General features: G+C 42.1%; 1 protein-coding gene across 1 annotated transcript in view; it reads left to right on the top strand.

Moving 5' to 3' along the window:
- Kat2b (lysine acetyltransferase 2B) overlaps positions 1 to 14,062 on the top strand; it is a 99,879-nt gene that overhangs the window by 79,645 nt on the left and 6,172 nt on the right. The window contains exons 11-17 of the mRNA XM_028766602.1: positions 1,523 to 1,649; positions 7,007 to 7,117; positions 7,652 to 7,795; positions 10,667 to 10,781; positions 12,670 to 12,706; positions 12,913 to 12,976; positions 13,085 to 13,169. Coding sequence (XP_028622435.1) covers positions 1,523 to 1,649; positions 7,007 to 7,117; positions 7,652 to 7,795; positions 10,667 to 10,781; positions 12,670 to 12,706; positions 12,913 to 12,976; positions 13,085 to 13,169 — 683 coding nt within the window. The remainder of the gene's footprint in view (positions 1 to 1,522; positions 1,650 to 7,006; positions 7,118 to 7,651; positions 7,796 to 10,666; positions 10,782 to 12,669; positions 12,707 to 12,912; positions 12,977 to 13,084; positions 13,170 to 14,062) is intronic.

Genomic DNA, 14,062 nt, shown 5'->3' with positions numbered 1-14,062 from the left:
TTTTTTTGTTTTTTTTTTTGTTTTTTTTTTTTCCGAGACAGGGTTTCTCTGTGTAGCTCTGGCTATCCTGGAACTCACTCTGTAGACCAGGCTGGCCTCAAACTCAGAAATCCACCTGCCTCTGCCTCCCAAGTGCTGGGATTAAAGGCGTGCGCCACCACCGCCCGGCTCCTTATTCCTTCTAATACAAAGGGGAACTATTTAGATAGTGACACTCAGCCCTTGGAATACAGCTGCCTTCTGTCCTGCTGTTGATAAAAGAGCCATACTGATATAATTTTCATGTCAAAATCACCAAGATTAATTTATCAACACTTTTTACCTGTTCTTCTTAATAGACTGAAATTTTATAGCTTACATTTCTGGGATTTGTGAGATGGATGGCTCAGTGGGTCAAGTCTTTTTGCTTGCTGCCAAGGCTGATGATCTAAATTCAATCTCTGGGACCTACATGGTAGAAGGAGAGAACCAACTCCCACAATATACTCTGACTTCAATACATGAGTGACATTCACTTATGTGAGTGTGTACCCTCACACAAATTCAGCTCCACACACAAATAATTGAATGAAATAAAGTAAGCTGATGAGGACTCTTAAGTACCACATTTCGTTTAGCCATGAGAGCATAGAAATACTATGGTGTCTTCATAGTCAAGACATTCTTGGCTTTGTTGTATTAACTAGGTACCACTATAGGCCAAGTACCCATAGGTAGGGTTGCACCAAAGTTTTGTTGGATCTTCAGGCGAAGTACAGAGGACAGCACAGTCTGTTATGCCATATGCTCTGTAAACCCTGGGAAAATTTTTGGGATTTAGGCATGTTAACCTAGAAAAAATCTATGGGTTTAAGGAAAAACAAAACAACCAAGGATGAGGATGTAGTTCAGCAGTAGAGGGCTCACCTAGCATGAACAAAGCCCTAAGTCCTAAGTTCAAGACACAATTCTATAAATCAATCAATCAGTCAATCAATCAATCAAACCCAACAACAAGTAACCAGATGTCTCTACTTGGCTGTATTTTGACCTAGTTAGCCAGACAGCCTATGTGAAATGTCCTCTGTGCATGTGTTAAGTCAGAGTGAGAGGGTCTGGTGAGATTCTACACTTCAGGGCTTGACAGTTGCTACCTGTGGATGTTGTGTTCTTTGCTGTAATGTCCCTATCTGTGTAAGTGTGAACTTTTCAGAAATGCATGCCATCCTTGTGTACAGCTTTGAGCTCTCCCTCCAACTCCTATAGCCAGTGCCCAGGCATTGGGCATGCCAGTTTCAGAGCCTCTCCAAGCACACACTTACAGGCTCAGGCTCTTCTCAGGGAATTCTTCCTTTGTTTTTGTGGGAGCTCTGATGAAATAGTCTTGCCCCATAGAGTCCAGGGAAATGACTGCCTAGCATCTAGATGAAAGAACTCCCCCCATCCCCCTCCAAGCCTTTTTAGTCAACAAGAGCGTCTCCAAAAGTGTTTTATATAACCAAGAAAGATAAAACTCTGACTTAACCTTATTTTCTTTTTTTAGGAAACACAAAACCCTTGCTTTAATTAAAGATGGCCGTGTCATTGGTGGTATCTGTTTCCGGATGTTTCCATCCCAGGGATTCACAGAAATTGTTTTCTGTGCAGTAACGTCAAATGAACAAGTCAAGGTAAGAGACACCCAGGACCATAACAGAGAAGCAAAGGCAGGGCTTCTTGCTGATGCTGTGGAGCAGGGGAATTCCCTCTAGACTTGGCTCAGAGAAGGCTAAGGGTGTGAAGTTCAGGCCTTCCTTAGAAGTTCACTCACTGTGTATATGTGCGAATAGTACATTGGCCTGAATATTCTCAGTAGGGTCACTCAGAGACTTTGTCCAAGCACAGCATGTATCCTGACAAAGGTTTGAAAGGAAATCTGTGTTTATTGTTAATTTACATGTAACAGATGCAGAAAATCAGATGGACAGACAGATAGACACACACACACAATTTAGTTATCTCACACACTTCAGCAAGATTCTCATAACCTTGTCTATAAAGAGAGACGAGTATTAAGGAAATCCCATAAGGGGTAGGGTGTGGTAGTCCATACATTTAATCCCAGTATGTAGGAAGGAGAGGTGAGCAGATCTTTGTAAGTTTGAGGCCAGCCTGATCTGCCTATTATGTCCAGGATAGGCCAGAAGACCCTGTCTAAAATCAAAACAGATAGAATGAAGAAAAGTATTTACATGAATTTGGCTCTGAGCATTCCCTTGAACTCAGAGGTCTGTGCATGCTAGGTTAGCACTTTGCCAGACACAGCTGTAACCCTATTCCCTCTTTTAGGTTTTAATTTTTCTGGAGTCCTCCTCTGCCCCTCCCATGTTGTCTCTGGCACGGGTCCTCTGTTCCTTGGAGCTAGGGCTGTGCTTTCTTAGGATTGCCTTTGGTTTGCCTGGAGTAACCTAGATGTGCTGGGAACAAAGAGCACTTCTCTAGACTCTGTCTATTCTACTGTGTTTTTCTGAGGACATTGCTTCAGTCTTAGAAGGTTGCATTCTTAGCATTCAACAGACTCTAGAGCAGGTTCACAACCTTCCTAAGCTGCAACCCTTTAATACAGTTCTCATGCTGTGGTGACCCCCAAACAGAAAATTATTTTTGTTACTACTTTATAACTATAATTTTGCTAGTTATAAATTGTAATATAAATGCAGGATATTTGATATCTGACCCCGAAGGGGTTAAGACCCATAGGTTGCAGACAGATGCAGAAGAATATGAAGAAGCTTTGTGCTAAGGGCCTGTGAACAGATAAAGAGTCAGTGGCACTGCGTAAAATGGTGTAAGGTCTGAGGCAAGTTGGTCAACAGAAGAAGCATGTAGAAGCTGCACACATGAGCCATCAATGCACTTAGTCTAAACTTTCTAGAAAATCTATATCAAAAAGGCGAGTGAAGGCAGGAGAGGTCATTTTTTTCAAATATGTTTCATTTAATCTAAAATTCAATATCATGAGGAATTGTCAACAGCGTCTACATTCTCTGCGCTAAGCCTTTGAAACTGCTGTGTAGTTTACACTCTCAGCCTGTCCCACCCAGTTAGGACTGGCCACATTCAAATACTCAGTGGGCACAAGAGGCTGGTGGCTTCTGTACTGGGCAGTGCCGGCCTAAGGAGTCTATTAGTTCTTTCAGATTCAAAGAAGGACTACCATTTACAAAGTCAAAAATAAATCACTGGAAGAAATCATTTTCTGTTTAAAGTGTGGTTAGGTTTGGATACTTTTGCTTTCTTTTACTGTTCAACATCTCTCCCCCATCCTTTCCCCTTTAAAGACAAAAAGGGAATTGATGGTGGTCTCATATTTGCGATATAGCAGACTTGAACTCCTGATCCTACTCCTACTGCCTTTATATTATTCATTCTCTCTCTCTCTCTCTCTCTCTCTCTCTCTCTCTCTCTCTCTCCCCCCCTCCCTCCCTCCCCCCCCCCCCCTCCCCCCCCCTCTCTCTGGGGTCTCTCTCTGGGGTCTTTGTAGCTCATGCTCTCCTGAAACTCTTTATGTAGGCCAGGCTGGTCTTGAATTTAGTATTCTTGCATTAATTTCCAGACTGCTAAGGGTTATGGGAGTATAGCTGTGCAATCTAGCTCTTCATTGTTTATTTGTTTTGTTTTCATTTCTCACTCTGTAGTTGTAGTTGCCATGAAACCTTTGTGTAGACCAGACTGGCTTAGAACTCAAGGAGGCCCACTTCTGCCTCCTGGAACAAGGGAGCTTTTTAGCTTTGACATCAAATTGCAGATATAGACCTCATAATTTGTCTGTGGAAGAGAAAGACTCAAACTAGATAAGGACTACCCTGTAAGTGCTTTTCCAAGCATTCCGTCAATATGCCCTTAGATGCTGCTCTTGCTTTTTGTCACCTCCCCTCCCCCTACATGGGAAATGTTCAGATGTCTCCCAAAGCAAAGAATTTAGGACCTCACTTAAAGAAAGCTTTGCTTTGCAATACACAGAGAGAAACCTTGCCTTGGTCAATTTGTTTTAAAGATGGCTGTACCAAGCACTTAATTTGAAAGAGGTGATTAAGGTGAGCATAGGCACTTTTTCAGGCTTCCAGAGGGAAACTGAAGATACCTTGACACTGGTGGGAAACTCTGTCTCATGACTTCCAGAAGGGCCTTTCCCTCCCCTGCCACAGCACAGACCATGTAATTTTCTAAAAACTTGAAGGAAGGGGGCCAAACATTACAGACTCAGTAGGAATAACAAGGAGAAAAAGTTTTTTTGGCTTTTTTTTTTTTTGGACTATTGAAGGGATATGTGTGAAGGGTTACTTACAGGAGCAGAAATGATTCAAAGACAGCTTATCACCAAAGGCCAGTGTGAGTGAGAGCCCCCAAAAGCTGAGAATCTGGAACACACTGCACAGCCTGCAGGCAGCTTGACCAGCTGGAGAGTGTCTTTTCAGCTGGTCTGAGGCATCTCTCAGGACATGTGTGAGGAATGGAGCGAGCCCTGAGTGTGGGAAGTCCTCAGCAAATGGGTACTGTTGCTGCAACCTACCATGTCAAAGACCCCAGCCTCGACTCCTGGGAAAAGGTCAAAGCTTCTCTCCTCTCCCACAGAGCAAGGTTCATAAAGATGGCTGGTTCTCAGGTAGATTTTGATAGTGTGGGCAGAAAATGTCCACCATAGTTTTCCTCCCTTAATACAGCACTTTTGAAATCCTTTTGGGGGACAGGGGTCACATCACCCTTTCACAGGGCCTCCTAAGACCATCAGAAGACAATTATTTATATTATGATTCATAACAATAGCAAAATTACAGTTACGAAGTAGGAATGAAAATAATTTTACAGTCGAGGATCATCCCCTCATGAGGAACTATATTAAAGGGTACACCATTAGGAAGGTTGAGAACCATTGCTTTAATATTTATAGCCCGAAGACCGCTCTCCTACAGAGACTGTTCTACTGAGATTAGCTAAGCCTATCTCCTTATTCAGTTGTATGAAACAATTCAGCACCCCACCCCCACCCCCCATCAGCTCTGTATAAGAAACATGCTGAGCTTCTGGGGCATGCTGAACTTTTGTGTGTTTTGGGGGGTACGGGGATGCTGTGGTTTCTCTATTGGATCGTGCAGATCCTGATGTGTGTGTGTATGCCCATCCATTTTTCATTCCTAGTCTTCCTGAAGCAATTCTCTGGGTATTCTGGGAATTAAACACAGGTACTATGGAAGAACAACCGGTGTTCTTAACTGCTGAGCCACCTCTCTAGCCCCAGCAACTTGACACACTCTTATAAGATACCTAACCTAATCATTTCTATCTCTTCTCCTTTTACACATGACAAGTACATTGTTCTGAATCCATGCTGTACAACAGAAATATGAGTTTCACATATAATTCTTTTTCTAAGTCAAGTGTGGTGGCACATACCTATGATCCCAGCAGAGGAAGGCAGAGACAGAAGCAGAAGCAGAGGCAGGTGGATCTCTGTAAGTTCCAGGCTAGCCTGTCTCAAAACACCCAATTAATAAATGAACAAATGAAATAAAAAATTCTAGAAGTCATATTGCAAAGTAAAATAAAAACAAGTAAAATTAAATGTTTATACTTTGTATTTAACCCAATGTGTCCAAAATATTGCCATGTCAACACAAAGTAAGTATAAAATGAATATTCATTATTTTTTTGCTGATGGACATTTTGTGCTTCTAGCCCTGGCCAGTTGGCATTAGTAAGCTGCCCTGCTGAATCATAATGCAGGTCCCTTCTATAATTGTGTTTTCTCTCTTCCCCATGTCACTATGAATTCTTGCACGAGATATATTCCACTTGTTTTTCTATTCATATATAGCGAAACTCACAATGTCTTGATATTGTGGTGTGTGTAGGAAAGATGTCCTTGGGTGACAGGACTGGAAGCATACTCTGCAAAAAAGGGAGATGTTGCTGCTGACTTTTATGGGACAGAGCACCCCACTTGATGGTAGCTGCAATTGCTAACGGGTCCCCCACTCATACTGCTTAGTTTGAGACTTGGAAGTGGAAGTAAACAGGAGTGAGGGTCGGATCCTGTATTCTGTACTGTGATTCTGTGAGGTTTTGTCTGTCTTTTGTGGTAGTCACTGATCTCTGGGTACACTGCCACCACCGTCACCTGGCTCTCAGTTTTCGCTTTTCAAATTAATATTTTAATTTTAAAAATACTTTATCAATTTTTTGAGAATTAATTCATACGTTTGTACAACCCTTTGGCCCAACTCTCATTTTTAAAAATTTGAGACAGGGTTTTTGTACATAGCCTTATTTATTAAGTCTAGATCCTCCCAGCTCAGCATTTTGAGTACCAGCTTCACAGGTGCACACCAGAACACTGGGCCTGTTTTCATATATTAACCCAGTCATTTATTCAACATTGTTCACAGTTTTTTGTTTCCACTGTTTTTTTTTTTTTTTTTTTTTTTTTTTTCCTGACTCAGATTCTGGGTTTCTCAGGTTTTTCTTGGTCTGATAAACCAAGCTGGAAGTCCTGTGTCTGTGATGCAGTTGCTAGAAGGGTTGTTGGTGCCTGGAACAGGTAAATGCTTAGCTCAGCACACACAGTACCCAGTGAAGATCTGCATGGCTCATTTACATACCTCAGATATGCTAATGAGATCAGCACCATTCATCTGCCTCCCTCCTTCCATCTCAGCTTCTCAAATACTTTCAAGATTAAACTCGCCATCAGCATTCGCTCTGCAAACATCTGGCATCAGCAAGAAGAATTTTAGGATTGAGTTTGGAGTCTTACTGTGTTATTTTCAAAGAAACTGGAGCTAGTGTTTGCCAGTGATAATTCTGTCTTGAACCATAGATTTTGAATGTTTTAATTTGTGATTCCTTTTCAAAATTCAGACATGCAAGAAATAGTTCCTTCAAGAAAGACCTGGTTGATAAAATATTTAAAACTACAAGCTCCTGTACGCTACCATTTTCTGTTACATTTTTAGGAATTTCTTTTCCTGAGTATCTTTATTTCCACCAGGGCTATGGAACCCACCTGATGAACCATCTCAAAGAATACCACATAAAGCACGAGATCCTGAACTTCCTCACATATGCAGATGAATATGCCATTGGCTACTTCAAGAAGCAGGTCGGTTCTCAATGAAGCTGTGTTCTCTCAGACTGTGTTTGCATGTACATGTGTGTGTCCAGGTGCATGCACCTGGTTGTGCACTTTTGATGGCCAAAGCCAGACGTCTTTCTGCCTTATTGCTTTGAGACAGGATCTTTCACTAAATCTGAATCTCTTTTAAAAAAGGGAAATTGATTTAGTTTCTGGAAAATGTTCGTTTCTGACAAAGTCTGTACAGGCTTCCAGTCTTGGGAGCTTGGTCATCATTCTGCTCTGAATTTACATTCCTCCTGCTGGGATTCGTGATGTGCACACTGCCATCCCCAGACACTTTTACATTTAAATTTGCTTCCCGTTGGCACTGTTTGATTTTTGATGGTTTTGTTCATTAGGGACCTCTCTGTATGGCTGCTGTTCAGAGCAGGGCTGCAGTGCTGGGAAGAGAGTTCCTCTTAATCCTTGGCTCCAGGCTTGGCCCAGAGCCAGCACTTAGCAGCCAGTTGAATGGTGTTATGCACAGCATCCTAATGAGTGATCTGATTTGCTTTGTAGGGTTTCTCCAAAGAAATCAAAATACCTAAAACCAAATATGTTGGCTACATCAAGGATTATGAAGGAGCCACTTTGATGGGGTGTGAACTGAACCCTCAGATCCCATACACAGAGTTCTCTGTCATCATTAAAAAGCAGAAGGAGGTGAGCCCTGATTCCTGTTCTGCCTATGCCAGCCTTAGGGTGGGCTGGATTTCACCGGGCCCCTAACTCCCTTCTCTATCCACCTTGTGTGTGTGTGTGTGTGCACGCACGCTAAATTGTGTAAAATTGTGTATACAGTACATCTTAACTTCATTAGGGCCTATTGCAATCTTATCTCTTCACTTTCATTGCCAAAAGGATCCTCAAGAGCCATTGCTGATGCTTTAGCCTCTGGCTCACAATACCCTATTCCGTGTCACTCAGGCTATGGTATCCAGGTTCTGTTCCAAGCTGTCTTTATACTTCTACAGCATCAGCCTGACCCACTCACTTGGATTTAGTTATTTATCCTACAGAGACGTTTCTTCTAGTGTCTCTTTCTCTCCTTTACACTGCATGCTCTGAAGTCTTATCCTTCCAGGTAACAACTGGTTTGTTATCTGTATTCGTATGTCCTTCTTTAGACTTGCAAACAAAAAATGGTAACGCTGGAGAAGGCTCTGGATGTGTGTTTACAGTGATTTAGCACCTTTTAGAAGGCAGGATGGCATATTAGAGACTCCACAAGACTGTTCATGAAGTGAGTGAACTCTGGAATAGCCAGGATCATGAGCTGGGATGCAAGCGACATCTGTTTCATGCAGTACTCCTTTTACTTCATCTTCTGTGTTCTTCCCTGACAAGTTACCGAAGAGGAACATCGCCTTAAACCCATCTGCTTTCTATTAAGATCCCTAATCTCAATTCTTTGCTTACTAGATGTGACCCATATAACAGCCCAGAAGCTTACATAATGCCTAGTGACAGCAGTCACTCACTGAGTGTTTTATTTCAAGTGGGTCAGGCAGGTGCTCCTATAAAAGAGCAAAAGGTATTTTGTTTTAAGTTAGAAAATAAAAATACTTTTGTTGCATGGTCAGAGATGTCTGCCTAATAGGGAGTTCCAAACAGGGCCGAGGGAGGATTCCAAATGCAGCAGGTGCCTCTGGCCTGCCTTTTTGAAGAGTCACCTTCCCTCACTACAAACAAGTCTAGACTTGGCAGCTCTTTGGTGGCTCCTGGCTGCTGATCAGTTGACACTGGCACTGTGTTGACAGCTGCTCTGTGGAGTTCCACTAGCCTCAAGGATTCATCCCCTAGTAGAATTAGAGTCCCCTGGAAGTCTGCAGATCCCTACTAAGAATGCTTTGTTTGCTCTTCCTATGTAGAGGAAAGCCGGAAGTGCAGATATATTTCAAATGGCTAAAATCTTTTCATTTTTTTTTTTTAAAGACGTCTTTCTCCTCTCTTCAGTTTCCTCTTGGCTCCTTGCTTTCTCTTTTACCTCTCCCTTTTTGTCTCTAGACTTTTCTCACACATACCACTGAATGCAGAGTGGAGTATTAATGTAGTCCCCCCCCACACACATATACAATGTATCTTGCTCATATCCACACTCTGCTTCTCCCTCCAGTATCACACCAATATATCATCCCTATGAATCCCAAGTTCATACCTTATAAAATAACCACCAAGTCACTAATTCTGATTAGTGCTGCCCATGCACACACATGCATGGGGTCATCCACTGGGGCACTGACAACCTATCAATGGCCACACTCACAAAGAAAAGTGACTCTCCCTCTGAAGCCATCAGTTCCATTGGCTTCTCATCTAAGGGTGTGGCATCTGGAATTCTTACTCTCTCCATGGTGTAATTTTTAACTCTTGTGCAGGTTACCACAACTGCTGTAAGTTCATGTGTGTGTGCATATGTATCGGCCAGTCTGGGTCCTGAGGCCTTCCTTTCACAACATTCCTCCTTTCTGCTGGCTCTTGCATTCGTCCTGCCCTCTCTTCCATGATGTTCTCTGAGCCTTTGGGGTTATGTACCATCATAGTCTTATTCTCAGTGTTTTGAACTAGATTTTTTAAAAAAGAGAACCGCAACCATACCATAATAAAATATTTTCTTGTAGAGACAGGCCAAGTATCTCAAAATGCTCCTGACCCAAGTATTTTAGAATCTGCATTTTTCTTCTTCGTCATTTCCATTGACTTACTGATTGAACATCTTTAATGAGAAAATCCAAAGTCCAAAATACTCTAAAAATGTCTGGCTCCACTTGTGGAAGGCCCCTTGAGGAGTAACAGCAGGGAATAAGCTGTGTATACTGAGAACTTTTCTAGTCCAGGAATGCATGCTTCATTAGAATCAGCTGAAGGTGGAGAGCGACAAGTCTACATACAGGTGAGATAGCTTCATAGAATACCTGTGTGCACTGGGGTGATAATGAACAAAGACCAGGTCAATGTCCAGCACAGAAGATGATGGACACAGTAGCTAGGACCATGTAGAAAGGACGGGAGAAAAGGTGATAGGCAGGGGGGTGTATGGCTGCTTGTGTGCATGCCTATGAGTAGGTTGCTGTGGAGTGTGATTCTTAGATCTCAGTCCATATGTGAGACTATAAGAGACTAAAAAGAATACTTCTTTTAAAAGATATATTTAAACTTTTTGTATTGTATTTATGTATGTGGGGTGTGTATGTACACACACACACACACACACACACACACACACACTTCATGACATGTGTGAAGGCCAGATAACAACTTGCTGGAGATGACGTTCTCCTTTCACTATGTGGAATCCAGGGATTGAACTCAGTTCTTCGGGCTTGGTGGTAGGCCTCTTTACTCATTGTGCCATGTCACTGGCCCCAGAACTCTTCTGTCTCTTACCTGCTAATGTGTATTCAGCCGTCTCTCCCTTTTTGTCTTATAAAAATGTGTACAACGTCAGGAGTATCATCTGTCTGGTTTATCTGACTTTCCCTGGTCTGTGGTGTGGCTTCTTTGACTAACCATATTTTTCCCCATGCTTTTCAGATCATTAAAAAGCTGATAGAAAGAAAACAAGCTCAGATTCGAAAAGTTTACCCTGGACTTTCATGTTTCAAAGATGGAGTTCGGCAGATTCCTATAGAAAGCATTCCTGGAATCAGTATGTATAAGATACTTTAAAAAAAAAAAAAGCAGACTTTTCTGTTGCTCCTGTGAGAGATGTTTGAAATGGTTTCCAGAGTGCAATTATTTGAAAAGCTTTCACCTGTCTCCTTTTCACGTGTGGTGTTTCTGGTGGGCAGCAAGCTGTTGGGGAGGTGCTCCCTTGTAATCCCAGCACTGGGAGACTAAGGCAGGAGGATAGAGTGTTTGAGGCTGACTGAGACAAGAGTGAGACATTATCCTAGGCTGGGGCTGTGGAGGGCAATAAGTTTCTGATGTCTTTTTCTTCCTAAGTCAACCCAGACAGTGTACCTTTAAAAAAATTATTAATATCCATCTTTTATTCAGTCTGGCACTTGCACACATGCTTGGCTACATGAATATGTACTACGTAGCATGGGAACTCTGGATTTTTATATTTACAAATGGAGGAACTGGTCTTCAAATGGTTGTATAAATTATCACGCAGAAGGTCAGACCAAGAAATGACCCATTCTGCTCACCAAATGGCCTGCTGTGGACAACCTGCTTTGGTGACTGTGATCTGCATGAACACATTGCCTGGCTTCTATTCTTCCTCCCTCTCCAAGTGTGATGGAGATCACGCAACTTGTTCCAATTTTTTACTTTACAGTAGCTTCTTCCTTAAGAATTCTTTTCATTCTCTAAAAGTGAACTGTATTGGGTTGAACCATACAAAATGCCTGGGGTTTGTAGATTAGAAGCTATCAATTATCATTTGGTGATCTTATTTAGTTTGAACCTAAGTTCTTTTTTTTTTTTTTAGGTTTTTCGAGACAGGGTTTCTCTTTGTAGCCCTGGCTGTCCTGGAACTCACTCTGTAGACCAGGCTGGCCTCGAACTCAGAAATCCGCCTGCCTCTGCCTCCCAAGTGCTGGGATTAAAGGCGTGCACCACCACTGCCCGGCTTGAACCTAAGTTCTTATAATGACTCAATACCACCCTGCAGACAGATACAAAACTAAAAATTTCCAAGATACCTGTTTCATTGCATCTGCCCTGCCTCAGAACTCTCTTTGCTGAGCCCCAGGTCTCATGTCCCTGTGTAGTCACTGTTAATGACTGAGTAATTGCCCACTGTCGAATGCCTAGTGGTGCCAGGTATTTTTCGGCGTTTATTTTATTTGTTCCTGATTTATTATTTTCCTCTTTTGTCAAATGTTTAGCTATTTGGACTACTTCTTCTTCTTCTTTTTTTAAAAATTATTAGTAGTATCAACTAATGTCACAAGGGCTAACCACACCTAGTTTCTGTAGTTCTGCTTGTAGGTAGGTAAACTGAGGAAGGGGTAAAGGGACATTTTAAGGATAAGGGAAGAAGTCAAATCCAGAACCCCTAGACACCAGGTCTCTGTAAACCTGGTGTGCATTGCAAGCAGAGGCTTGGCCAAACCAAACAGGGAGCAGAATATTGTCCTGAGCTAAAATAATAGCAGCACTTCGGTGCAGGGTAATTGAAGACATTAGACTCAAAGTTTAAAAGTGTAGTATTGTTTTCTGCTCTCCCTTTCTTCTTTCTTTTGAAGAGTTGGAATATTTGCCTTAGTAGACACTAGCTGAGATGGAAGCTCAAGGATACAGCACTTGCCTCAGTGGTGGTGTGTAGTATTGCCTTCAATACTCTGCACTACAAAGAAACTAATGAATCAAGAGAACAAAAGACGATCATATGCTTTCCAGTCTGGGAAAACTTTCATGGTGTAAGCTGTGTGAGAAAGAAAATATATGCCACTAATTGCAGTGTGTCTCCCCTAATAGACATTTATTGAGACGTGGCTGTCATGTATGATGCTTTTGATAAGTAGTATGTTATTCTCTTGACCCAAAGCAGTTCTCATTTAGTGTTTAATTTTGTTGACATATAGGAGAGACAGGCTGGAAACCAAGTGGAAAAGAGAAAAGGTAAGCAAGCTGGGCTAGAGGACGCTAATGGAAGTGCTCTTCCCCCTTCCAGTGCGTTAGAGGAAAAGGGCCAAGTGATGTTAATTGGTACACAGCAGTTGGTGGGCTTCAGTTCTTAGGCTGGGACCTGTGAGGCTGAGCTGAGTGGTGAAGAGGCTGGGAGCAAGAACACTAATCCTTCCTCCTCTGCTCTCTATTCTTTCAAGTAAAGAGCCCAAAGACCCTGAACAGCTTTATAGTACCCTCAAGAACATCCTGCAGCAAGTGAAGGTAGGTGTGTTTGTTTTTTATCTCATGCTCTTATTTTGAAGTGATTTCCTATTTGACATTTCCATATGAGATACATTATTATTATTTTATTTTTTTCTTTTACTCAAGAGCCATCAAAGCGCTTGGCCCTTCATGGAACCAGTGAAGAGAACAGAAGCTCCGGGATATTATGAAGTTATAAGGTTCCCCATGGGTAATGCTATTGCAATTTCCTCAGTATAGATATAGAACTGGATGGTGGTGTGGGAAACCAATGTTGGCTAAGGTGGACTTGTCCTCTGTGACAAGTGTGTATTTACTGGGATACGTGAGAGGAAAGTGGGTGTCAGTCAGGGACATTCTGTTCATTTTTCGTACACTAGTTGTGGAGCACAGGCAGGGATCTTAGTGTAGGCAGTTCTGGATTACAAACTGGCTATTTGGATGTAGCTGCCTACTAGGTTACTGATGAAAAGAAAGCAGGTTTTTATCTTTTTAATATGGCTTGAGTCTGCCAAAAGTCGTCTTTATTTTTAATGATTATTCAAGATCGAGGGTTGGAGAGATGACTCAGTAGTAAATAGCACTAGCTGATCTTGCAGAGGATTGGGTTTGATTCCCAGCACCTACATGGTGGCTCACAACTGTTTGTAACTAAACAGTTCCCCAGTCCCAGGGGATTTTACTTCCTTAAGCATTGCATGCCTGTAGTATGCAGGCATCCATGAAGGCAGATTATTATTGCCTATGTCTTAGTCACTGTTCTATTTCTGGGAAAAGACACCATGATTTAAGAAATTCTTATGAAAGAAAACATTTAAGGGCTTGTTTACAGTTTCAGAGGTTTAGTCCATTATCATGTAGAAGCATGGTGACACACAGGAGGCATTAGAGCAGTAGCTGTGAGCAGTATCTTGATTCATAAGCAGAGGGTGAGACTGGGGCTGATATGGGTTTTTGGAGCCCCAAAGCCTATGCCCAATGACACAGTTCTTCCAATAAGACCACCCCTCCTAATCCTTCTAATCCTTTCAAATATCACCATTCCCAGTGACTAAGCATTCAAATATATGAGCCTGTGAAAGCCACTTTTAGTCAAACCACCAC

The sequence above is a fragment of the Grammomys surdaster genome, unplaced genomic scaffold, assembly GCF_004785775.1.
Source record: "Grammomys surdaster isolate TR1022 unplaced genomic scaffold, NIH_TR_1.0 169, whole genome shotgun sequence".
Taxonomy (NCBI): domain Eukaryota; kingdom Metazoa; phylum Chordata; class Mammalia; order Rodentia; family Muridae; genus Grammomys; species Grammomys surdaster.
The sequence above is the reverse complement of the archived record's forward strand: the minus strand, read 5'-3'. Positions and strand labels throughout refer to the sequence as shown.